The sequence below is a fragment of the Parus major genome, chromosome 11 (assembly GCF_001522545.3).
Source record: "Parus major isolate Abel chromosome 11, Parus_major1.1, whole genome shotgun sequence".
Taxonomy (NCBI): domain Eukaryota; kingdom Metazoa; phylum Chordata; class Aves; order Passeriformes; family Paridae; genus Parus; species Parus major.
The window spans coordinates 6,424,817-6,450,098 of record NC_031780.1 but is presented as its reverse complement, the minus strand read 5'-3'; the positions used below and the strand labels follow the sequence as shown (position 1 = coordinate 6,450,098).

The 25,282-nt window shown below is 48.2% G+C and overlaps 3 protein-coding genes across 6 annotated transcripts in view; all 3 read right to left on the bottom strand.

Annotated features, from left to right (window-relative positions):
- NLRC5 (NLR family CARD domain containing 5) overlaps positions 1 to 2,855 on the bottom strand; it is a 33,679-nt gene extending 30,824 nt beyond the window's left edge. For all 4 annotated transcript variants that reach the window (XR_004499058.1, XM_033517200.1, XM_015639571.2 and 1 more), the window contains exons 1-2: positions 2,754 to 2,855; positions 263 to 624 (exon numbers count right to left, since the gene is read on the bottom strand). Coding sequence is in view for 1 of the 4 variants with exons in the window: in XM_015639572.2 (XP_015495058.1) it covers positions 263 to 268 (6 nt within the window). In the remaining 3 variants the exon portion in view is untranslated. The remainder of the gene's footprint in view (positions 1 to 262; positions 625 to 2,753) is intronic.
- Positions 2,856 to 4,039: 1,184 nt separating this feature from the next.
- CETP (cholesteryl ester transfer protein) lies at positions 4,040 to 12,575 on the bottom strand. Its single transcript, XM_015639649.2, has 16 exons — positions 12,382 to 12,575; positions 11,337 to 11,451; positions 10,452 to 10,586; positions 9,884 to 9,954; positions 9,426 to 9,513; positions 9,239 to 9,308; positions 8,893 to 8,953; positions 8,210 to 8,301; positions 7,841 to 8,020; positions 7,395 to 7,445; positions 6,899 to 7,066; positions 5,462 to 5,529; positions 5,300 to 5,342; positions 5,143 to 5,212; positions 4,752 to 4,837; positions 4,040 to 4,657 (listed from the first exon to the last, which is right to left on the bottom strand). The coding sequence occupies exons 1-16, from the start codon at positions 12,524 to 12,526 to the stop codon at positions 4,583 to 4,585; spliced, it is 1,518 nt and encodes a 505-aa protein (XP_015495135.1). The 5' UTR covers positions 12,527 to 12,575; the 3' UTR covers positions 4,040 to 4,582.
- Positions 12,576 to 18,199: 5,624 nt separating this feature from the next.
- HERPUD1 (homocysteine inducible ER protein with ubiquitin like domain 1) lies at positions 18,200 to 24,967 on the bottom strand. The gene is made up of 8 exons (XM_015639664.3): positions 24,807 to 24,967; positions 23,493 to 23,570; positions 23,326 to 23,400; positions 22,185 to 22,306; positions 21,600 to 21,722; positions 20,629 to 20,976; positions 19,823 to 19,928; positions 18,200 to 19,241 (listed from the first exon to the last, which is right to left on the bottom strand). The coding sequence occupies exons 1-8, from the start codon at positions 24,936 to 24,938 to the stop codon at positions 19,074 to 19,076; spliced, it is 1,152 nt and encodes a 383-aa protein (XP_015495150.1). The 5' UTR covers positions 24,939 to 24,967; the 3' UTR covers positions 18,200 to 19,073.
- Positions 24,968 to 25,282: the final 315 nt, after the last annotated feature.

Sequence of the window (25,282 nt, the reverse complement as noted above, 5' to 3'; positions counted from 1 at the left end):
CTGGAGATGGCAGAACACTTGCTTGCCCATGAGAAGCTGTGAATGAATTCCTTGTTTTGCTTTCCTTGTGTGTGCAGCTTTTGCTTTACTTGTTCAGCTGTTTATCAGTTCACAAGTGTGTGCAGGACCCCCCCGCACAAAGGGCTCAGACAACTGTTCTTGCTGCTCACTTTGTGGGGATGAGCAACTCATTTCTGCTTTGGTGACAACATCACCTCCATTCCCACTCCCTTCCCACAAAGCCACACACGTGATCTCCTACCTGCATCGTTGTGGAATCAGTTTCCTTCCAGCTGTCAAGTGCAAAGGTGGCTTCTGTTCCATATTCTGAGAGAGATTTGATCTGCTGGAGGCAGTCTCAGCACACGAACACACCCCAATACATGGGACATACCTCACTTAGTGCTGATGCCTGGGGATAACAACAGAGCTTGGTGTAGACCTGCCAGGCCATGGCAATTACACAGGTCACAAATCTAGAAGCTCTGCCTTTAATCCAAGGGTCAGCAATGACGCTTTTCTCCTCTTCTCACTCAAACCAGCAGAACCAGCAGTGACCACAAAGTTTTGACATTTGAAGATTCACTCCTGGTCTCATGAAAACGCAGGACTGAGCCTTGTGCCCTAGGATGCAAGTGAAGACAGCTTTAGAGGAACACTTTGTGGGAATCACAGCTTTCCTGGTGTCACTGCCTGATTTGAGCTGGGCTATGCCACTCTGCTGCTGTCAGCCCCTCTGTGCAAGCTGGTGCAGCATCTTGCTCCAGTTGGGCAGTCAGTCACACCAGAAAAACTGTGAAAAGCTGATCCTCTGAGAATACACAGCTCTCACAAAAGAGCTCCAAGTGTAGGGTGGCTCCAAGTGTAGGGTGCTGAAAATTCCCCCAGTGCCAGCTGCCTCTCAGCAGAAAGGGCAAAGGGAAATGTCACCAAGCTGTGCACCAGGCAGTAGTTGGTGTCCAGCAACCCCTACCACAGGGAAAGGCAAGAGGAAAGCAATCACTGTCCTATCAAGAACAACAGACCTAATAAAGCCATATTAAATACATACATAAATGAATAAAATCAGCCCTTAATGCCCTGAGAGCCATTCAGACAAAGAGTAGACTCATACAAATTAACGAAAGACTCACATTCAAGAACAAAACAAAACTGAAAAGCTGGGTGGAAGCCCAGCAACACTGCACAGCTCCTATACTACTGCTCTGCACAATAAAACCATCAGGAATGACCCGCAGTTATCTTCAGTAAAATACTTGTTGTCCCAAAATAAAGCATAAAAAGGTGCCAAGAAAAACCAGAAAACTTCTGATCCTTGCCCTTCAAATACAAAACTATCTTTAGCATACTTAGCAAAACTGAACCTCCCCTCCCCAACTCGGCATTCACACTGGTCCCAGCCACAAAAAAAACCTTAACTGAAATGTGAAACTCCCTGTTGCAAATCTACCAACTTCTTGCCTGCTCTGAGGACACAAAGTATTTACCAGAAACCCAAAAATAGAGTACCAGCACCAAAACCAGTGTGGAGGTCACCAAACAACAAAGCTGGAGGACAATATCCACTGCCTGGTTTTCCCCATGTGCTAACCCACCACTGTCCTGAGACACAAAGCCCCTCCGTGGCTTTCAGGAACTAATGAACAAAAGACTGAGCAAAATGAAAGCCATTTCAGTCAGGAATTCCCCTACTGAAATGAATCTTCAGTAAAAACAAAGAAATGAGTAAAAATATCCAGTCAGAGGAAGGGTAACAGCCTAGCTTAAAATCTGTATCTAGATCATAATTTAGGTAAAACATTTGAGGAGTGGTGTAAAGAAATGGTATAAACCAGGGATAAACACTTCATGGAGTAACCTCTGACTTGGTTTTGGTTAAGGCACTTGCAATGAGCATATTTCTATTTACATGCATAAATCTGCTTATTGTGGCACATGGGGACATATTTCATTACCTCTTCCATTATATCTAAGAGGAAAAAACAAGTTGCTTTTCCTTTGGAATAAGGACAAGGTTTAAATGATAATGTAGCAGATGTGAGCAATTAGATAAAGGATCCCATATCTAGATAGAGCTGTGTGTGCAGAGACCTCCAGATCTAATCAGATGGGTAACAAAAAACAATGACATGTTATTAATATTTCTCTGAAGGCCAGGGAAGCTGCACTGGAAAATCAGATGGAGTCCCAGAGAAGGCAAAGATGGCCCACGGTGCTGTGCCATAATTCACTTATGAGAGGAAAAAAAAAAAGTGAAAATCCAGCAACACCCGTGTCTCTGGACAAAAACAAACTCTGGTTGTCCTGCCTTGAGCACTGTGCTGCGAGTGGGGAGAGCTCTGGAGAGCTGGGGGTGGATGGAGGGAGCAATGGTGACACCTGCCAGGCTCTGCCCCACTTTGTCACCTCCTGAGCCAGCTCTAGCCCACCTTGTGCCTGGGAAGCACAGGTCACCTGTTCTGCTAAAGTTTGGACTCCACCACTTCGGAGGTGTTTTCCAGCGCTCATTATTTCATTCTCCACCCCGGCTTTTCGCACAGGACACGAACATCTAAGTGCTGGGGAGCAGAGCCAGACCTCCAGCCCTGCAAACCCTCGTACCCCGGCACGACCCGTCCCCGGGATGCCCAGCGCGATGTCCCGGGGTCCCGATGTCCCCATGTCCCAATATCCCGGGGTCCCGGGATCCCCATGTCCCCATGTCCCGGGGTCCCCATGTCCCGGGGTCCCCATGTCCCGGGGTCCCCGCTCACCTGGCCCGGCCGTGTCCGCTGCAGCCAGCCCGGGACAGCGGCAGTGTCGGCAGCGCCGCGCCCGAAAGCGAAACAGCAGCGGAGCGGCTCTGCCGGGAAAACACGTGAGGCTGGAGCCGGGCTGCAGGGGAGGGAGGGCAGGCAGCGGAGATTGCTTCCCCCCTGGAATCATTTAGTATATAAAGATCTCTAACATCATTGAGCAAGATCCTTTCCCAGCTCCACTGCTCTCCTTCATCCCCCGATGGAAGGGCAGCCCAGCCCACTCCCCACTGAACGGCACCCTCCAGGGTAAGGCAGCCCCTTGGGTGCTTTTTTTCTGTCATTTCCTTTTTATTAAAAGATAATGGGATGTCATTTAAGACAAGCAGAGGGCTGTGGCTTGGTGGAAGCCAGGTCCCCATGGTCCTTAGCAGACATTGCTGTGCAGGGAGAGAAAACATCCCCTGAGCATTGGTGGCTTTGGAGCAGGAGGGAACACGAGCAAGGACTTGGCTGGCACTGAAACAGCTGGCACTGAAACAGCTGGCAGAGGCAGAGATGGGAACAGGGTGAGAAGGGAGGTAGAAAACTGCCCACCACACCACTTCCAGGCCACAGACACACCACAGCATCACACCCTTGGTAACCTGTGGCTCCTGCTGTCTTCACAGCTGGGTCAGACCTTCCGTGGCTGCCATGGAGCCACTGCCTGGGCACCAGGACCACTGAAGGGATGTTCAGCCCAGCAGTCACACAGAACAAGGAGGGGCCCCTGGTGTTGTGGGTGAGAGAGGAGCAGGTCGGAGGGACCTGGCTTAGATCCATGGTAATGCAGGGGGAGCAATCACCATGCTCAGGGAGCTCGGGAAACAGCCCATCCTAGTACCAGCCTCTTTCTGGGAACAAGTTTAATGCTTTTATACTGCTCTGTGGTGGAGGACAACATCATCTCTACCTTTGTTAATGTGATCACTAATACAGGTGTTGGATTTGTCATCCAAGACCTCCTCCAAGCGAAAAAGCAAACTGAAATCTCAAAAAAAAAAAAAAAAAAAAAAAAAAAAGTATGAACTGGTACAGGAAAATAACTGAGCCACTTGAGATAAATTATTGCACTGTAGTAGGAAGGAAAAGGAACTTGCTGCTGGACTAGATAGTTAAACTTTCTCTTATAATCTTTTAGGTTTCCTTATAATTTTCATTGCTTTTCTCATCTTTGCCATCATTGTCCCAACAACGTGGCCATTATCAGTTTGGAGCTCTACACTGAACCATCAGGGGCTGTAGAAAAATTACCCTGGCCACAAGATCTCTGTTATTTTATTGCACTCCAAATTCACATCCCATTTACTTTTTTCAGCCATATCCAGGTCTTTTAGCATTACTGGTTCTGGGCTTACTGGGAGTTTGGTAATATCATTTGACTTGCTGGATTCTGTCAAAATCAGGATGCTCTTGGCAGAAGTGAAACCCAGGATGAGCAGGAAAGGTGCTGTATTTCCAAAATGTAGAAACAGAAAGACCAAAAGGTGGCAAAATCCATTCCTGCTGCCTCCTGAGACTGCTAACCCAAAGCCTGAGCACTTCAAGAGCCCAGCCGTGACTCCTAAAAACACAAACCCCTTAAAGATCCTGAAAAAGTAGCGTGGACTGAGGTGCAGACTTCAAAATCTTTGCAGAAGAAAGACTCCATGGAAGCACAGTTGCACAGAGCCTACAACGTTTCTCAGGAAAAGGAAATGAAATTCAGTTGAAACTGATTTAAAGCAGCTCATCTTTTAATTGGTTCAGATGCAATTTTTCTGGTTGTACACAAGTTCCTGTGCTCCTCTGTGGAGGGATGAGCTCTACCAACTTTTCTCAAGAAAATTAAGAAGCAAATGACTTGGGAAGCCAAAGTCAAGCTGTACAATTACATATCCCTAAAAAGTAGGGAGAGAACAGAAAATATTATATTAGCTCATGCCACAATCCCAAGAGGCCTTTGAGAGCTGAGTAGTTCTGAGCTCTGCTTACCTTTCTGGTGATGATCTCAGGATTTATGATATCAAAGAGATCAAGCCTTTTGCTGTTCATAAGTGAAGTCAGAGCTGATCCAATACCTGTGGAGCCAGCAAACCCATCAGTTACGGGGATGCCCACCCTGGCTTGCTGCTCATTGTGTGCTGCCTGTTGCCAAAAGCTGATTGTGCCTCCATGTCCCACAACCTTCAGCCTGACAGAAAACTCACTTTTCCCTTCTCCATTTGCACAGGGTTCCTCATTCCCTAAGTGTATCCAGCAGAATTTCATGTATTAATGTGGTTCCCTCTCCTTCCTAGTTGCCAGTGTTATTGATGTATTTTTTCAGTGCTCAGGTTTAGGTAGTTTATGGAGCAGGCTGGCACTTCCCCAAATGAAAACTCACTTGAAGTTACTTCTGGAATGCCAGCAACCAAAATCATATTCTTCAGGAAGCTTTGTATGGATGTGTCCTCCTGAAAATCAGAAAATTCATACAAAAATGCTCTAAAAGACATTGCTTAGCCTCAAATGGCTTAGAGAATACTTTCTATAGGACTTACCCCACTTGGATCAGCTGTGCATTTAAACACTTTAATCTCTACGCTGAAGGGAAAGAGGGAAAAAGGGGAAGAAAAGTCACTAAGTGCTGCAGGGATCCTCTTTTTGTGCTGCTCTTAGACATGGGCCAAAAGAGGCAACTCTCAGGAGAGCACAGTACCAACCTGGAGTCCACAGGCTGCAAAATGAGTTTCTTTTCTGCATAGGTAGCTTGGATAGTGGCTGTGATTTCCTGCAGAGAAAACAGCAGGGTTCAGGCATAGCCTCATAGCAAGGAGCTGCATTTGGATCTTTTGGGTTGTTTTCTAGGAGCCAGAGTTCAGTATCCTTTTGGCTTTACCTCCAGGTATTGCTAGAGAAGCACTTTCCTTCTCCACCTGAATGAAATAAACCCTCCCTCATGCCCACAGTCTCTGGGGCTCCAGGCTGGCTCATCCACTGGACTTCTGCTATTTTGTAAATCCTGTATAAGGATGGAAATGGCTGTGGAGGGTATTGTTTCCCAATGACATCCATCTCAACATCTGACTGGATGTAGAGGGAATAGCCTCAGGGTAGGCAGGGCTGCCACAGGTAGTCAATCCAGTATAAACCAGATTAAAAAAAGAGTAAGCAATCTCTGAATTCCTGCCATTTCAGGCCACCGTCTTGCTGTTGTCTGCATATAAACATTAATTTAAGAGGAACAGCTTGTGATGTAGCTGCAGCTCACAACCAGGAGCAGATCTCATCCTAGGAGCCACAATTTTGAGGACCACTTCTAGTCCAGTGCTTCTGCAATCCTTGGAATGTATTTCAAGATACCACCTGGGGCACAAGAAACAGCCATACATATTTCCTTTAACACCCTGCAAACATGGGATACTTGCTGAGGGAACTGTTCTCAGCTGTGGTTTAACCTTTCAAATCGAGTGTAGCCAACCCTCAGGCAAGGATTTGGGTTGGTTTTGTGCCTGCCTCAGCCCTCAGCTGTAAGACTGGAAACCACACTGCTTTCCTGTGATGATAACCATGGTAGAAAAGCTGTTGGCATTTCCTTTCTCCACTCCCTTAGATTCACTATAAAGCATTTTGTGGTGAAACACAGTGTAATCAGGACCCTTCATACAGGTACACACAGAGGAAAAGGTTATATTTTGAGCTTCACATTCTTCAGAGCTCTCTATCTCCATTTCTGACACAGCTATAACCCTTAGTGGGGATCTGATCTAGAATTTGGGTACAAGGAAGGTTCAAAATAAATACATTCCCATGGTGCCTTCATTCTCTCCTGGAATAACTCACTGGCACTACCTTGTGTCAGATAAATGTTAATGGGGGCTCATCAGAGCTCTCTGCTGCTTGCACACCGGTAGTGGGCTGGCCTAATGAGGGGGCATTGAGCCAACATGGTCACTACCATCATTTCCAGCTTCAAATGTCTAAGGAACAGATGGCAGTGTTAAAAAAAAACTGATTTGCCTTCTCTGCCTCCTGTGGTTTATCCACCCACCCTTCCCAAAGGGCTCCCTGTCATTGCTGTCCCTGCACACCAGGAAAGGTCCTGACCTGGGACAGAGCCTGTCCCAAGGTGTCCACGCTCAGGAGGTGCAAGAACTGACCTTCTCCATGTACAGAGACACCAGGGGCTCTTCTCCTGCGAGAAGGATGATGACCTCCACTGCCACCAAGGACCTCACCACTGTCCCCTCAGGCTGAAGAGAAATCTGGGGCTGGGTGAGACTCCACACCTTGGCCACAGAGTCATTGTAGGAGGTTCCTTGAAAAATCTGGTCAAGTAAGGAGCAACAGGCAAGTCAGGTTTTTTCCACACCAATTTCATGCCACCTTGTCACACAGCTGCATTCCTGTTGTAGTCCCCAGTTCTTCTTCCTGCTCACACAAGCCAAGTATCTCAGCCAGGTTTCAAGGAAACTGTGCCAGCATAGAAGATGGAGAAATCCTCCTTGCAAAACACAACTGCTTCTCCATCAGCCTCTCTTTTTCTCCCTCTGGCCCACCCAAGATTCACATTGCCAAGGGAAGTTACAGTACAACAGAATCCATTTGAAATGTCCTCATTTGGCATGCAATGCTCTGAGTGAGACAAAAAGTTACCATCTGCACTGCCTTCCTCTGCTCTTCTGTGTCTTCCATCTCAAACAGCTCCTTCAGAAACAAACCAGAAAAACAAAAGACAAGGTTATGGCTACCCTTGGTGCAGGCTGGACAGGCCAGAGCACTGTGCCCAGTGCAGGTTGTGGCTGAGCTCCCCCAGATCCCACCCTTTTTTCCATCTCAGTGATCCCCCGGAAAACCACGTCCCTTTACAATTCAACAGACAATTTTCTATCAGCTGCTGTTATCACTCCAAGGAATAACACTGCCTGGGAGCACATTCTTGATAAGAGCCCACCAATTCCAGGATCACATGTAGTGACTGAGTGTAGATTTCTCTCTTCTACAGAAACCAGCTCTTACCAAAACACAGTTTTTAGTGAATGTTTCACTTTTGCCCCAAAATACAATGTTTGAGGCAAGGAGAGCACTGCTCTGGGAATCACCTGCAATTTCTCCCCTCTGAGGTTCAGCAGCAGCCGCCCATCTAAGAAAGCTGCTGCAGCCAGAGAGCTGAGGCTGTGCTCAGACAGCCAGAAGTAAAGCATTCGGGACTCGGTCAGCAGCGACGGGGAGAACACAGAGTCACTGAGCACGCTGGAGCTGTTCTTGTACAGGACCAGGCCCTGCAAAGGAAAACAAGCAAGCAGCAGGAGACAGGACAAAGGGTCAACACCTGCATTGCCATGGCTGGACACAGCAGGGAACAGGTTGGCATCAGCCCAGGCTGCAGTGCCACTGCACAGCCTCACAGAACCAGCCCCTGCAAGCCCTCCAGAAAACACCTGGTGCCTGAGCAGCCTGGGCTACTTTACCTTGTGGTGGGATTCTATGTAGCTTGCTTTTATCACAGAGTCTGATGCGAGGGAGATATCAACAATGATGTCCTTATCCCGGACAAAATTGGCTGCAGGAAGAGAACACACAAACCTCACACCACAAACAGGACCTCGAGCAGAGCTTGTGACAGTCGCTTTTTCGTGCAGGTGGTGGCAGGAACAGCTTATGAAAGAACAGGGGTGGGACAAAGGTTCCCACTCCTCTGAATGCTAGCACTGATCCTGCTACAGCTCACTGATTTTTCACTGGGAAATTGGGATAGTTACACTCAGTTTTACATTCCATTCCTTTTCCCTGATATTTGGGACTGGGAAAATCTCCAGATGCTGGACTGTCTCATCCCTAATACTGCAGTGCATGCTCCTGTTCTACCAACGTTGGTCCTGCAGGGTCCTGCACAGCTGATCAGTAGATACTGAAGAACTTCCCTACGAATTGAAATGTTTTTGAATCTGTGTAATCACCCTAAAAGATCAACCTGATGGAGAAAAATCCAAACACAACATCACTAAGGTTTATTTTGCTGCTGTCTGAGGGCTTGGGATCCCATACACATTTTTGAAGGGCATTTTTGATAGATGTGGCTACTGCTCTGCTAGGGCTCAAACATTAAAAGCTGCACATAAAAAAAGAAAGCAGAAAAAGCAAGAATATTTACCTGCTAAATCAAGTATAAAATTGGTCAGCGTCTGAGCAACGGCATTTATTTCCTTGCACACCTACATGAGGAAAAGAGGGGGAAAATTTAGGGGAAGGGGTAGGATTTTGGATTGTAGAACAGAGCTGAGCCTCACTGAGATCTTGTTGGTCAGAGTCCAACAACCTCAGGGTCAGCAACACCTCTCACTTTTCCCAAGCTGCTTTTTTTTTTTTTTTGTGGATTCAATTTATTTGTCTCATTTTTGATCAGCTCTAACATTACACTGCTACTGTCTCGTGGGCAAGAAAAGTGTGTGGCATACAAAGATAAAGAGAGCTTTCCCCTGTTGACAGGCTGAGCTTACCTCCCTCTTGAGGACAAGCTTCAGAGTGAAGGAGATGAAATCTGTGAAGAGCTGCTTCAGCCAGCCAGGTCTGTGTAAGACAGGGAGCACAGTCAAGGACCACCCAAAGTCTGCACATTTGGGTGGGTGGCATTTGGGGACCAGCAGAGGGACAATAAATCTCGATTTTGAAAGGGGTCAGACTCACTGCTTGTCTCCTTGGAGGTGAAGTGTGAGTTTGTGGAAAGTCAGGTAGCAGTCTGAGGCATCAGGAGCCACTTGGTCCTTTTGGCAGACTGCATGGGAGGAAATGAAAAAGGGGGGGAAATAATAGGCAGTTTGTTACTGAGATGAGAAGGACAAGTGCACATTGCAGACACTGCAGGCCTGGAGCAGGGCATCACTGCAGAGGGCCAGCCAGGGCTCCCCACATCTCCCAGGGGATGCTTCCAAAAGATTCCAGTGGTGTAGTTGGGGCAGATGGGGCTTCCTTGCACCTGGAGGGTTTCTGGCATACCTGCCAGCTGCCCTAGCTGCTGCCAGCAGAGACTCAGCTGTCCCCTAACATGACCCAGGAGAGCCTAGACTGTACATGCAACCCACAAACCAGAGTGGGGAGGGAATTCAGTCACTTTGCAAAAAGTTTGGGTATTGCAGCGTACTTACCCAGATCGATATTTAGCTGCAGGTCAATGGAAGACTCAATTTCAAAATCAACTGAATGAAAAAGCTGCAAGCTGTAATGGCAGAAGAGGGGGCATTTAGGAGCCTGTGCCAGGAGCAGCTTCTCCCTGACAGATGTTGATTTTATAACACCTCTCATACCTGTCCTTGCACCTCAGTGGGCCAACCCCCAGCACACCACAGCCCATCTCACATATTCTGGCTTTAGATCATTGCAAACTGCTGCCTTAGAGGCACTTAGGGGCCTTAACCCCCACCTTTTTATCCACTCAGAGTTTACAGAGCAACAAAAGGGAGAGAAGAAGCCAACTCCTATGCTTTGGCCATCTGGTCTTGTCATGCAAGGTAAGGACAAACAGGCAAAAATCAAGATAGGGCTTAGAAGCACTGCTGGAGTATAAAATCCTGTCCCAGGCAGTCCTCAGTGCAGCCATTGCCAGAGAGACTGAGGAGTGCAGCCCCTCATTTGTGCTTTGTCACGGGTCAGTGCCACAGGCAGCAGCAGGAGCTGGGCTGTGGCACCCAGCAGCTCCCAGCCCTGGGTACTTACAACCAGGCCCCAGCATAGCCATAGGTCAGGGTCCCTTTGAACAAGGCTGTCACGTTTTTAATGGAGATGTGAATGGCTTTGTCCTCCTTGAGCTCCACCTCACTCCTCTGGATGGACAAATCATTGACCTGGATGCTAGAAACAAGAGAAATGTAGTTTGTCCCCAACCCAGAGCTGTTTGCAGGGCAGGACAGGTTTATTCCTGAGGAATGGGATCTCTGAGGGACCTGTGCCATACTCTGGAGCTTTTGCAAGTCCCAGGGCCAGGTACAAGGACAGTGAGACTTGATCAGCCTTGGTGCACTGTGCACTATTTGGATACAAGGCTGGGGAATGCTGTAAGCAGGAAACATGGAACAATGCAACCCTGCTTTATTGCAGTGCTGTGTGCAGCTGTGGTCGTGGCAGGAAGCCTGGTCTGTGACTACACCACTCAACCTGTGGCCTCAAAATAAAAGCGAGTAACACAGCAGCACCCAGCCTGCTTTGTCACAAAGTGACATCCTGCTGACAGGGGTGGCTCTGGCAGCCCTGGATGTGTCCCCTCTGCCTCTCAGTGTGCCTTGGGCACCATCTGTCATCAGTGGCCACAGGTACCCCAGCCCACAAAGACATTAGTGTCCATCCCCATTGTCAGAAATGAGCTCTGCACACTGCCTTGCTGGCTGCCCACTCAGTTGGAAAAACAAATAACTCTTAAATAACACATTAGCAGCCTAAACCTTAACAGGCAAATTGTCTGTGAGGCTTAGATCCAAAACTGTGTCTTCCCCAGTCCAGACCTTTGCTTTCACCAGGAATTACTGGATCAAGGGTCCCTCCAAGGCCAGTTTCTGGTCCCCTCTCTCCCCCATCACCTCCCAGCACAGAGACAGAGATACTCACTTGCTCAGCCCATAAGCCACGCGGCCCAGGAGCCTCATGGACCTCTCCCCAGTGATATTGGGGAATTTGGCGTTTCTGAAGGCTGCTTGAATGACCTGGGCTGTTTCCTGGTTCACTGTCGGTGGAAGAAAATGGCAAAGACATCAAACTGCAATCTTTCCTGGCTGCAAAGACAGATCCTCACTCTGGATTAAAGCACTACAGAAGGCTTTTACCCAAGGCATTTGCATTAGATTCAGGAAGCACTAGAAGTAGTTTCAGAGTAAATTTAAAAACTTTTAAATCCCTAACTGTAACAGCTGGTGGCAGCAAGGGACAAGAGCGTGTGAGGCTCGACAGCCAGCGGTGGGAGCTGTCTCCAGGGAGCCATGGCCAGCTTTCACACACCTCAGGAGCAGATTTTGGAAAGGTCAAGGCTGTGCTCACCACACAAGCTGTTGACTTTACCCCAGTGCTTTGCTACTGCTTACTTGTATTGCAGTCAGCTCTTGGGTCTATAAAGAAAAAATTCTGAAAAAGTTTCTGTGCCCATTTTCCTGAAGTTAGACAGCCCATTCCAGCCTCAGGCACATACAGGACATTTTCCTTCCAGAAATACCCTCTGTTAGTTCAGCCCAGCATGAATACATCTTTCTCTGCACGTACCACTGTCGGATGGGACACGACAGAGCTGCTCCCACCCTCCACAGAAGAATTAAGTTCTTCCTCCACCTGCAAAGCTCTCAAATCCTTGCAAATAAGCCCACAGCAAGAGAGAACCTGTTTCCCCTCCTCCTTCTGCATACCGGCCCCAAGAGATGAGATTGCAACGAGGAGAGAAATCAAACACATATTTTTTCAAGCTCTTTCCTCATGCCAAGCCCCAACAGGAACAACACTAAATCCCTGGGCTGAGGACAACTTTCAAGCTCCTTTGCCTGTTCATGCTTTAACCTGTGCTCCCAGGCAGGTGCTTACACAAGAGACAGAGAAGCAAGAAACCCCCTCCCTTGGCTGATGTGCCCCTCTGGGAGGGATGGGGCAGGCACAGCCCCAGGGCACTTACACAGCAATGCCGCGGGCTTGGTCATCCTGCAGACGATCCCTGTGGCTCTGTAGGGAAAAGGCCCAAACTCACAGGCTGCTGCTGCCTGGACAAGCACTAGCAAGATGCTGAAGGTCCCCAGCATCATCCTGCCAGCCCAGCACATCCTCAGCCAGAGCAGAGAGCGCTGATGAGACCGAGTGGTTCTTGAGGGAGGCAGAGGCTGCTTTCATACCCCCAGCAGAGCCCACTCGAGGCAGGACATGACCTGCTTCCTCCACTTATCAAAACTCATCACACATTTCCTAATCTTCCTATAGCTTCCTTGACACCATTCACGTTGCACGCTGCCTTCCTCCCTCAGCAGGAGTTTGGGCTGCAGGGCTTGGTGCTTCTGCCAAGACTGCTTTAGCTCAGGACATGCTCACACCAGGGCGGGTGGAAAAAGCTGGAGGGGGATGGAGAGTGGAAGAGGATAAAGACAAGGGAGCAGCCTCACATGCTGCCTCAAGCTACTTCATATTTTTTTCTCCACGCAGAAATATTCCTTATTTTGTATTCCTGCAGTAATTCCCTAGCAAAGCCCTGTTTGAAAGGCACATCATTCACTGCTCCCCCTTCCACTGATTTTATACACACTGTGGGGAAACTGAGGCACGCTCCTGGGAAGGGGGTGTTTCCTGTTACCACTGGGTGAACTCACATCTCCCACACCCCTGGAAAGCTCCATGACCACAGACACCATATGTCTGTGGATAACACCACTGGGATGCTTCTTGCCTCTTGTCTGGGTTTGTGAACAGTCTGGTTTGCCACCACCCCACTAAGGCAGAGCTTTTCATGCACCCACACTCTCAGCTGCTGTTTGGGGAACATCGGAGAGCAGTTCACACCTTGTGCACACCTGCCCTGTGTGCCACTGTCCTCCTGCACCTCTGCTGTGCTGCTGAGGCCCACCACAACCCCAAAACAACCTCCAGCACAAAACAGACTGGGGTTATTTCAGAAAGGAGGCTCACAACAACTCCCCTGAACCTTTTTTGCCGGAAAAGACTGAGGGAGAAGGACAGGTGAGAACTTGGCAGTGCTGCAGGAGCAGCCCCAATGCCCTGAGCGAGACGAGGTGCCAGCCTCCCTCCTCTCCCTGGCAGATGCCTCATCCTCCCTGTGCAGGGTGAGCACATTTCCTGCGGGGTCCCCTCTGTCCAGCAACCCCTGCCCTGCCGTGCTGTTTTCTTCCTGAGTTGAGAAAGTGAACGGCCTCGGGTACCCCGCGGGAGGCACTCACGGTCACTGACCCCGAGGGAAGCTGAGCATCTGCAGCTTCCTCCGGCCTTCTCCAGGAGAGCAGCGTGGTGGCCATGGACAGACTGCCTGCTGCCAGCCCAAAGGGCTTTATCAATGAGCAGCTAACTGCTGGGAACACAGCCTACACAGACAGCAGCCACTTGAGCAGCAGAGCTCCCCCGTGGCATCACCTCGGCTGCCACAGCATCCTCACTGCCCTGGCCAGGAGAGCTCTTCCCTGGGCAGCTGCACAGAGCATAGACATGTTACAAAAGGACTGGGATTCAAGAGGATTTAACCGTGTAACAGCTCCATTTTCTGTCCTCAGCTCAAGGGATGTGGGCACAGTGGCCAGCACCTGGCATAAAGGGAATTCTGCAGGCCCCAGGAGGGCACAGCCACCTCTTTGCCCAGGACAGCAATTCACACCAGCATGGGGGAAAGGGAAAAGCAGCACTTTGATACAGGGGTATTTATCACCAGGGCAGATAAAGGCAGAAAATCCAAGTCTCCAGACCCATTGTGCTGGACCTGCTAGAGATCCAGGGCATTCACAGCCCCCTTGCAGGCCAGCTCTCCTGCCCCAGCACGGCTGCTCTCAGCAGACAACCAGAGCTCAGAAAAGAACAGGGAACTGCCGGGCATTGACCTCCAGTGGGAACAGGAAAGCTGGAGACTTTCTGCCTACACTAGCAAAAGCATGTGGAACAGAGATGCTGTGAGCATCCTTCGTCCTGGAGTAACCAGGCAGAGGCCAAGGTAGCAGGGACACCACAGCCCACCCTCCTCCCAGTGCAAGGTCAGGCTAGGACAAGTCAGGTCAGGCTTAAAAGCCTAAGGAAAGGTTAATTTTGGCTAGCAGGAGGCAGGGCAAGCTTTAACCCCCAAAGAAAAGTTAAACACCCAAACTGCAAAGGGGATGCTGGAAGATGTTTTGATAAATATTTGCTGTGTAAGGCTTTATCTGAAGGCCACGCACGCACACATGTACTCACCACCTAGCTGAGGACTGTCCTGTAACTGGGGTTGTTTTTCCCCACGCTGTCCAGGGCAGAGGTACATCACAGTGCCATTAATCTTTGTGCTACATTGACCAAAACAGTTGGTGTTACCCTGCAGATGCTTCCTGAGAGAGCCTTCCAGGTAGGCTGGCTGCACCCGTCAGCAGGATGGGCTCCAGCACCACTGCCAGGATGCACACAGCAGCTCAGCCCTGGGATACCAGTAGGGGCAGCCCAAAGAACACTGCTTCCATCTGTCCTAGATGTTTATACAATTGAGACAAATAATATTCAGGTAAGATTCATTTTATAAACCAAATCAATTAAAGCTATGCGATATTTGAATACAGATTTGTGATTTCAAATGAAATTGGTATTACCTGAGTTATTCTCAAAGTTTTAGAAAGCAGGAATAACCTGGAATCCACCATCACTCAATAAAGTGAGAGCTGTTAACCTCAAGGTGTCTCCTCAGGTGATGTCCTGACCCCAGGGGAGGGTTGCTTCACTGCAACTCCAAATTCTTCTGAAGCCAACTCAATTCCTTCTCTTCTGTACCAGTATCATCCATAACAACCTCTAAAAACAAAAAATAGGCTGGCACACACAGGTGGCCCTAACTCAGCCCAGGCTTTTCACAGCTGATGGTGCCCAGGGCAGCTGGGCTAGAGCTGGAAGTGCAGCCAGCTGTATTTCTGTGACCCTGCACCAGCAAATCCAGACTGAAAGAGCAGAAAATACAACTTTCAGTACTACTGTAAGAAACTGGGGAGCTTCTTCTGCAGCACAGGCCACTGAGCAGACACAAGACATGAGCCCAAAAGCAGTATTTCCCAGGATTTGTCCAACCCCCCCAGGCAGGCAGCTGAACATGAGCTGACCTCAAACCCCTCACTGCAGGTGTGAGGGGCTGTCACACCAGAACTGTTCACCCCCATGATATCACCCCATTTGAAATCCACACCACATTACACACTAGCAGGCATTTCAAGAACTATTCTTATGCAGCAGAAGGGCTGGAGAGAGGTAATGAAGATGCAGTTGGTACATTTGGTAGCACAGTGGGGATGTAGCTGGGATGGCCTCTGGGGAGACACAGTTTCTATGTGCTGCTTGCAAACCCCACCAGAGTCACAGCTAGAAATGGATCACAGGACAAAGACCAGAGGGAGGCTGTAACACTCAGCTGGGCACTTGCACAGCTTTTGGGATGTCCCTGGCTGCTGAGAACAGGGACAGCAGTCAAGCCAGTGCATAAATGAAACAGGTCTTCAGAGAAAAGGGGAAACCACACACAAACACACCATCACCAGCTTATCCTTTCAGCAGCAACCTCATTCTCATAAGATTTATGTTCCAGGAGCTGAGGACAGGACCATATCCATAGTTACAAACAGGACTTGAGTGGTTCCTCAAGTAAGCAGCCTGTTAGGAGTTTCCACAGCAAGAACTAAAGTGTCTGAGAAAAACAGATTGTTTTTCCCTGACTTATTTCTCAGTGGGGACAGAGAATGCTCTCAGCTAGGAGCAGCTGTCAGAGTGTATTAGGGGAGACAGCAGCAGAGGAACTGGCTTTATCCTGCTGCTCATTTGGCCACCCTGTGGACCTTCAGAGGACTTTCACTGCCACAAGCTGCCTGCTCTCAGGAGCCCTACACAGCACATGCTGAACAGGTTGGGTGCTGCAGCTCACAAGAATGCAGAAAAGCTAAACCAGCAGCAGAATCAACTTTAAGTGTGAGCCAAGGCAAACTCAGCCTCCTAAACCCACAAGCCTCAAGGCCCCTTCTGGTCTCTCAACTTCTGTCCCAGTAGAGGCGACAGACTTGCTCTGGAAGATTCAAGGCTCATGTTTGCCTTATGTCTAACCTGGAATCTCTCGTTTTCAGGGCCATGCTCACTGGCACCCAGGCTCTATCCCCTTCCTTGCCCTCCCTCCTTACATACCTCACTGTTTACACTGACATCCCCCCAAGCTGAGCTGCCTCAGTTGTCTCTGCTTGCTCCCAGGGTCTCAGGCAACAATAGGCATCCACCAGGCAGGGCTCAGGGACAGGGTTAGGGCCACCCCAAACTCCCAGCTCCACATAATGCCAGGCTGGCTCAGTCACAGGTGCTTGGAGCCCTCAGGCAGGCACTGTTCCCTCACATCCCAGTGCTCCAGCCTGGCTACACACCATTAGCAGCTGCCTCTTCAGGATTACACAGGATTTACTTCCACATTATGTGTCCTCTGCTGCTGTCACTGCTCCCCTCCACCCTAATAGCAGAGGTTATATGTTTCACAGAACCATTAAGGAAATGTTCTCTAAGGTCCAGGACTCTGCAGTGGCATTAGCTACACTTCATTAGTTTTTCAACTAATTTTAAACCCATCTGCCTGCTCCTGGAAACAGCAAAAGCTGCAAGACAACAGATGTTTTGCTGTCTCTGATAAATTGTCAGACTAGAGATTTCACAAGTAATCCAGCACTATGTGCTCATTGACTTAACCATATCAAACCAGTTTATTTCTGGCTGCCAGGAACTGCTCTCTCCTGCTAAAACTGAGCACAGGCACAGCTCGGTTAAATTTAGGCACTTTGCCAAGATACCTGAGTGATAGTTTGCTACACACTGAGGGAGAAAAATCCACGCTGCAGTGTGAGCTACAGCTGTGTCCAGGGTGGGGAATGGCTGTCACCAGGCACCCACCCTGTGCCTACCACAGGGACAGGGACACAGACTGTGAGGGTGCAAAAAGCCTGGGGATGCCTTTTTTTGGTGAGTGAAATTCCCAGAGCAGCACTGGACCATTAGCAAGGCAATAAAGAGTGGGCACCTCCTCCAGGAACATCCTCAAAGGCTTATGTGCAGGATATATCTAGGGTAACAAAACTGACCTCCTCTCAGATTATTTAATTTTAAATACTTTAGAAATATTTTACCTACCCATCCTCCAGCAAACTGAAGAAATGGCAGAAAAACAAGCGTGGAAAATAATTTGTTCAAATCAAAAACAGCACCAGGATTAAGTGGCTTCCACAGGTAACACCAACAAACCCTGTCCAACATTAGTCTGACATGGCAAGATCAAGTATTACCTGCTACAACTGCTTGTCCCAACTGATGTGAGCTGGCCCTGCCAACAATCCTTAAATTGTCCAGCCAAGTGCAGGCAGCAGAGGAGAAGAGTGACAAGTTCCAGGAGTGGCAGCTGCTCCTAGACAGCACATTTCAAGCCAAGTTAAACCCTGAGCCAAGACTGTGCTGCAACTCCACTGTGAGTCTCAGGTGGGGTTCAAGAAGCCCAGCTTTCCAAATACCTACAGAATTACCCATTTCAAGATGCCCATGGCCTTTCTGTTACCAGCCTTCCATAAGCAAACAAACTCCAAGCTATTCAAGGCACTTTAGCTGAAGAACACAGCTGGGCAAGGAACTGAGTTAAACCCCTCCTCCCCTCATATCCCAACTCCCTCATCATGACTTTTCAATAAAAACCAGGCAAGAACACACCCTGTGCTTGACACAGGTACTCTTCTGATTGCTGTAGAGGACATATACAAATGTGGATATAAATGCCTGCAAATTTTATTGCAATAGCAGCCCTTAACCATACCAGAAATGAAAGGTAACACAATGAAGTAATACAAGAGGAGTTGCACTGGAGTGAGAACGCAAAGTTGAATACAGGAATTAGACTGCTTTAACTTTGCATCCAAAAGCAGTGAAGAAGTTTACATTTTGCATAAGTTTTTTGCTAAATACATTTAGACCTGAACACACTCTTCCCCCATTGTCTGACAGCAGGGCAGAGGGGAAGGAGGAAAGGCAGGAGGAATTAAATCTTGAATTTAACCTGAATTCAGCAACATGAAATTTAGTGTGCAACTCCACTGAGGTAATCCTTATCCACATCACCATCTTACAGTCCTCCACTTTGTCCAACAAGGAGATTGCACAACACATTCTTCATAGGGAAGTATTTACAAAGAAAACCTAAAATATTGTTGAAGCAATTTAACAGTAGATCTTTCCTAAAAATCTGCTAATGCATATCTAGCAATTTTTGTTTGAGATCCTACACTCAGTGTAATTAAAATAGCATTAGAAACATTCCAACAGGAATCACATTGCACAGAAGAAGCAATTTGCTTCCCTAACATTTTTGCACACCCACTCAGAGCCTTGTGCCTTTAGTGCACAAGTCCACAACACCAAGCCTCTACACAGGTACCTAATCAATGCTATGGAACAAAGTTCTTTGGAATGAGGAAAAGCATCTCAGTCTCTGGGCTGTAATGATGTAAGGCTTCTTGCAGCTTTATTTGCTTGGTCAGTGAAAGCCAGAGAAGTGCCATCCCTTTCCATGCCTGCTCTGGAGTTGATATTCTTTTCTCTCAGGTGTCCACTGCAGTTTCAGACAAGCAGATTGGTGACAAATCAGTTGCGGGTCAGTCCAGGCCCTTCTGGAAGGAGGGATGCAAAGAAAGTCTTGAAAAAAACCCACACCGTGCTCACAAGTGAAGGGTTGGGCTGCTGCAGTTCTTGGAAAGCTTGTCCCTCATCAGGAGGCATCTCAGACTCGTTTGCTCTGCCTCCATTTTCCCCCTGCCAAAATAAAGGATATTTAGTGAAGGAGAATTTCAGAAATGCATTAGAAAAATCAGACATCAAATTATGTTTTTGTTGCCAAAATGTTACAGTTTGAATACAAAATTTTTCAAGTAGCCCCAGATACAAAGTCAAAAACCCAAGCTGCACTCTGGTAACTCACACTGGTGTCCAGGACAGCCATCAAGCACCATATCAGATAAATTATATATTTACAGCTAATTAACTTTCATTGATATCAGAACTGTCAGCTTGAAATCAAAGACTCAAACTGCTTACAGACCCAAATCCTACAGAGGTGTGGCCTGAACCCTGCCCTCAGTTACAGCCTGTGACAGACCACTTCCCTCTACAATTCCCTAAAGGACAGAAGCAGCTAAAAGATAACCTTCATCCTGAAATATTCTGATGAACTAAGGAATTTACTACACCAGTGGAGGACTCAGGTGGCAATTATTCTCCCATGGAAGAGCATCTTACAGAAGTTTCAAAAGAAGATTTTTTTCTACTACACAATTATTAAACCAAAAGTAAAACTTCACAGGGTTTCATGGCTTAAAAATATAGCAAGACAATACCTGAAAGTTGTTGTTCTGGTCCTGGTTTAGAGCAGCTTGAGGAGGAACATTGCCTGGGAAGGGCTGAACTGGTCTTCGTCTAAAGGGGAACCATCCAGCATGGTGCCTGGGGAAGGCAACAGATTCATTCATTAATGCTGTTTCAACATTACTCTCATCCTGTTACACAACAGCTGCACATCTGACTGCTCAGAGCTGCTGGAACCAGCAACAAGTAAAATTTAAGGACTTTAAATGGAAAAGTTAACCTTCAACTCTCCAAGTCTACAGAGATGCTGGAAAAGCTGCTCCACTTTTAACTCCTTGACCTACAATTCAACACCTACATCACTTATTCCACAGGTGATAAAAGAATTTTGGAGGACAGATTATCTTTCTAAGATAAAACATGCCAAGCATAGCAGCTGAGGGTCCATCATCATGAAACAGCAAGTGTGAGAGCCTCTTCCCAGACTTCAACCACTTGCTTCCCAACAAGAAACCGTAATTTTCTGCACTGAACCTACTGGTCTATCTGCTCTATGCTGCTGAGTTTCTGGAGCTTTACAACAGGTGCTACTTTGGTAGAAACTGCAAAACCCCAGTGAGATCAGCCACATTCTTCATTTAATCCAGATATAGGCTTAATTATATTAATTATCTTTTTTCTAAAAATACTGAGCTATACCAGGATATAGAGGAGTGATTTGCCCTTTGCAGGTCCAAGAGTCCTATGAAGCTCAGCTACCAGGAAGCTGAGTACAGGACAGAACACAGTACTTCAGTGAGACCCTTCTGAACAGCAAATATTACCACCATACACTTACAGATACATCAGAACAGTGCCACCCATGACGAGGAGGAATCTGCTGATACTGGAGTAGAAATAGACCATGTTGACAAAAACATATAACAGTGTTGCTGAGTAGAGCCAGTCCAACCAGTCTCGATTGCCACCCTCCTCATCTTCCTCCATGAGGGCCCCCCCCTGGGCATTCATCCTCAAGTTCTGGTCAGCCACTGCATTAACCTGAGCAGCAACATTTTGGTTTCCAGGCTGGTTTTGGGCAGGAAATGGGTCTGGGAGAGGAGCTGGAGGTGTCACTGGTGCCACTGGTATCTCCTGAGAATGCCGTGCATGGGCTGGGTCAGCAGATGCAGCAGTAGAAGCCAAGCTGGAAGCAGAGAACAACGTACAGAATGAGGCTTAGTCAAATGCTTTCACACTTCACACAGGCCCTGTGTGTGAACCACAGAGTCAGATCACATGCAAGTAGAAAGCATCAAGTTTAGAGACTACAGAAGCATTAAAAACTAGTTCTACCCGTAACAGTTTCATAGGGACTTCAACAAATCAAACCAGACACCCTCCCCTTTATCAACAGTATTGTCAATACTTCACAAAAACAATTTAGAGCAATCTGCAGGTAGTCTAAAAGCCTTCTGCAAGTCTCAGCTTGACCTATCACCGATGTCCAGTGAATGCTGTGTGCACTTTGAGCAGCCAAAAAAAACACAAAAGAGAGCAAAGGCTCGACAGGAAGATCAGATTTACTCTAGAGACCTCTGCCCTCCCAATGAAGAGTCAGATAGGCAGTGGGCAAGATTCAGAACCACTGGCCTGAACAGCAACAGAGCAGCACAGTTAGGGGTACATTCCCACAACATTCAGCACAAGTCATGATGAAAAAGTCTCCATCTCTAAGCACCACTGAAAGAAGAAGAATTGCCAGGAGCTCTCAAATTTCTTGTATTACAGTTTCTACTTCCTACTGGTAGCTTGGAATAGAACACTTACTATTGCATGTAATACTGTCTTGCATAAATCTGCTGGAACCAGGACATCTGAAGCATGCTGTAGGTTGTGTAAGCAGAGAAACCAGGAGCCACGCTCTGGAAGGGATGCTGAGTTGTTTCCAGCCTTGGTTAAAATTTGAACACATTCATTAGCAAACACAGGACTAACAGCAAGAACAATTTATTACAGAACAATGTAAATAGCTTCTGCCATTTTGTGCACCCAAATACAAAATTATCTCTTCCTTCCAGACACCTCTTTGCCCACATGAACAAAGGAAAGACTTTCCTTCCTAATTAAAAGAACAAGGTGTTTTCCTTTAGATGCCAGATCCTTGGAAGCATTCAAGGCCAGGTTGGACAGAGTAACCTGATCTAGTGGAAGGTGTCCCTCATGACAGAGGGTTGGACTAGATGGCCTTTAAAGGTCCCTTCCAATCCAAATTGTTGTGTGTCCACTAAAGCTTTTATGTAACACATCATATTTGGCCCATGTTCGATGGGCTCATGACAATATATGTGGCACAAGGAGCTGGCATCCAACACAAACACACCATCTTAAATATGTACATGAAATTGTATTTACCCATTACTGGCTTCTGCTGATGAGTAGACACCTGAAGAGCTCCTCCATCTTCCACCATTTGAGGAAGACACATTTGATTCCTGCCTGGCTTCTGATGGTAACTTGGGCTGATCAGCTTTAACCTACAAACAGCAGTGCAGCCAGTGAGGTTTACTCAGGACACCACACACACTTGATGCAAAAAGGCTGCACCCCACAAAGTATGTTGTTTTAACACTTATTCCTGCACAGCACCTCTCAGTGCTGCCCCTGCTCTTGGGGGCTACACTTCAAGCACCTCTATCAGTATTTTAAAGCTCCTAGAACCAAATGACTGAGATGCAAAACTGATTTGATGCTACTCTTCCCTTTCACAAGATCTATACTTTATTTGTTACTTCTTATGCACATATTCAGGGTCTGATTATAAAAATATAAAAGACACTTTGGTTTTTTCCTATGGCAAATTTGCACTGCTTGCACAAACTGCTGTACACAGAGTTCAAGAGCTGTTCTGTGGTGATATATCTGTCTAACACCCAACCAAAGCTAGCAACCACCAGGCATGGGTATGGTTAGCTCAAAGTGCCTTTAATGAACAACAGGAACACACCTCTAATAACCTTTGCCCAGCCACTTTAAAGAAAAAATGGGTTTTGGCCATTTGTACTTGAGACCATTCCATACTGAGCTCAAGCACTAAGGCTGAGCCTGTAAGGGAGAAGCCAAAGATGAGTCATTAATGGAAGCAGTTAAAGTGTCTGCAGTTCTCAGCCTTCTTCCCTCCCCACACAGATCAGAATCACTTCCCTCTGCTCCTCTTCTGACCACAAGCTCAATCTGTCCAAGCGTGCCTAGCACATAGCAAATCACAGTTTATTTAATAAAACTGAATCTATCAGAAAGCATTTCTCCCTTGAGCACAACTAGACCTTTCTTAACAGATGCCATGAGAATTTTTACTGATGAACTGTAAATGTAATTTTTTTGCTCAACTTAATCCAAATACATTCTCACATTCCCAAACAAATTACCACTAAGTAATACTGCTGTTGCACTAACAGGGAAAACCTGCAGTAACAGGGAACTTTAAAACAGTCATCCAACACTTCTTGTTTTCAGTTACAAGCCCAAGATTCAGAGTTAACTTATGTCTAATTACCTCTGATTTGGTTTCTTGCATATTTATAGGAGTCTTGGGGTTGTACACCAAATGAAGAGCATGCAGCTCCCCATGCTGAAATATAAGAGAAGATCTGTTAAAAAAAAAAAAAAAAAATCCCTTCTCTGGATGTATTTCAGCACATCATAAAAGATACTTTTTTCTACCTTTGGCAACAATTCTCCCAGACAGTGGTGATCAAGCAGCAGCTTCCCAGAATAAATCAGCTTTTGGTCCTCTTCAAGCTTTGAAGAAAGAAAGCAAAGAATAGGATTACTTGCTCTGCCAAGCATTAACTAACACAGCTTACAGCTGGTGGAGAGAGGCACAGAGCTTGAAGCATCCCACATACTAAGGTGCAAAGAGAATAATTCGAAGTTATGAGAACATCTGAATGCCCAAGTGGGATATTACTGAGCTGCAAGCCTGCATAAGAACCCAAAGTCCCTTGGGCAAAGAATTTAGTTACACGCTGTATCTTTTACAGCTCTGACAAAAACATTTGTGTTTCTTAAAAACAGCAGTTTGGAATTCCATCTAATCTGATCAAGCACCAGATGTGGTGTCAAGTAAATCTGTTACACCCCATCCCACAGGAGCCAGCAGCTCTTCACCAGGAGCTTTCCCATAGCAGCTGGTGGAAGCACAAGGAGCCTGCTTCTGGGTAATCCTCACACTCCCAGGGAAAGCATGGGAATCCAGCTTTCTCCCAGGCAACTAGTGACAGGACAAAGGAAAACAGCCTTAAGTTTGCAGGGCAGTCTCCAGTTGGATATTATGAAACATTCTTTCCCCGAAGGAATGGCTAAGCATTGAAATGGGCTACCCTCAGAAATGGAGTCACTATCCCTAGAACTCTTCAAAAAATGAGTATAGACATGGCACTTCACAGAGTGTAGTAGGGATAGGGGAATTTGGTCGAAGGTTGAACTCGATGATCTCAGAGGTATTTTCCAAGTTTATGGATTCTATGCAGGGCAGGCAGCTCCTGCGGGAGCACTGCCCGTGGGGGCAGCGGGACACGGGGCGCAGCGGCTCCGGCAGCCCTCACGCGTCAGCTCCCGTGTCCTGCGGCTCAGGGGGAAGCCGCACTTCTGCATTTCAACCCCGCCGTACCCAGCGCTGCGCCTCCCGTTCAACAGGAACGCGTCCTCGAAGCGCCAGGACGGGCCTTGGCGGCCCGGCTGGGTGCGGTGCCCGGGCGCTGCTCCCGGGGCCAGCGGGCTCTGACGTCTCCACACAGCTGCAGGACGCGCTGTCCCGGGAGGCCGGTTAATGATTAACCGCGGCCGGGCCGAGTCCCAAAACAGCCCAAACGCGGCTGACGCAACCGGGACCAGGACACGCCGCGGGGCAGGTACCGGTCCCGGAGCCCCGCGAGAGCCCCACGGCAGCTGCCGCCGCTGTCCCTCGGGGAGCCAGCCCCCACCACCCACCCACCCACCCGGCGGGGCTGCGGGAAGACGGGATCGCGCACTCACCGGCGCGTCGGGCAGGAGCCGGCGCAGCTCGGTCTTGAGCCGGCGCACGGTCCAGGCAGCCCCGGCACTGAGGCGGAGATCGCGGTGCCGCTGTGCGGGGCTACGGACCAGCAGCGATAGCGACTCCTCCATGATGGGTGCGAAGCGGGCGATGACTGCAAACCCCCACCGGTGGCAAATTTATAGGGGCCCGCCCCGCCGCAGGGCCGCGGTGGCTGCGGCTGATTGGCCGTAATGAGGGCAGGGGCGGGGGCTGCCACGTGGGCCAATGGGACGGAGCCTCGCGTGCGGCGCCGTGAGGAAATGGAGGCGCTGATTGGGCAGTGCCGGGTGAGGGGCGGGGCCATGCGGTCACCACGGCGACCGCGATCCGCCCGGGCCCTGAGGGGCGGAGGCCATCGCCGGGCCGGTACCGCTGCCCTCGCTCCTTCCCTCCCTCCACCTCATCACCTCCGGCACCAACGCAGCTCTTAGGG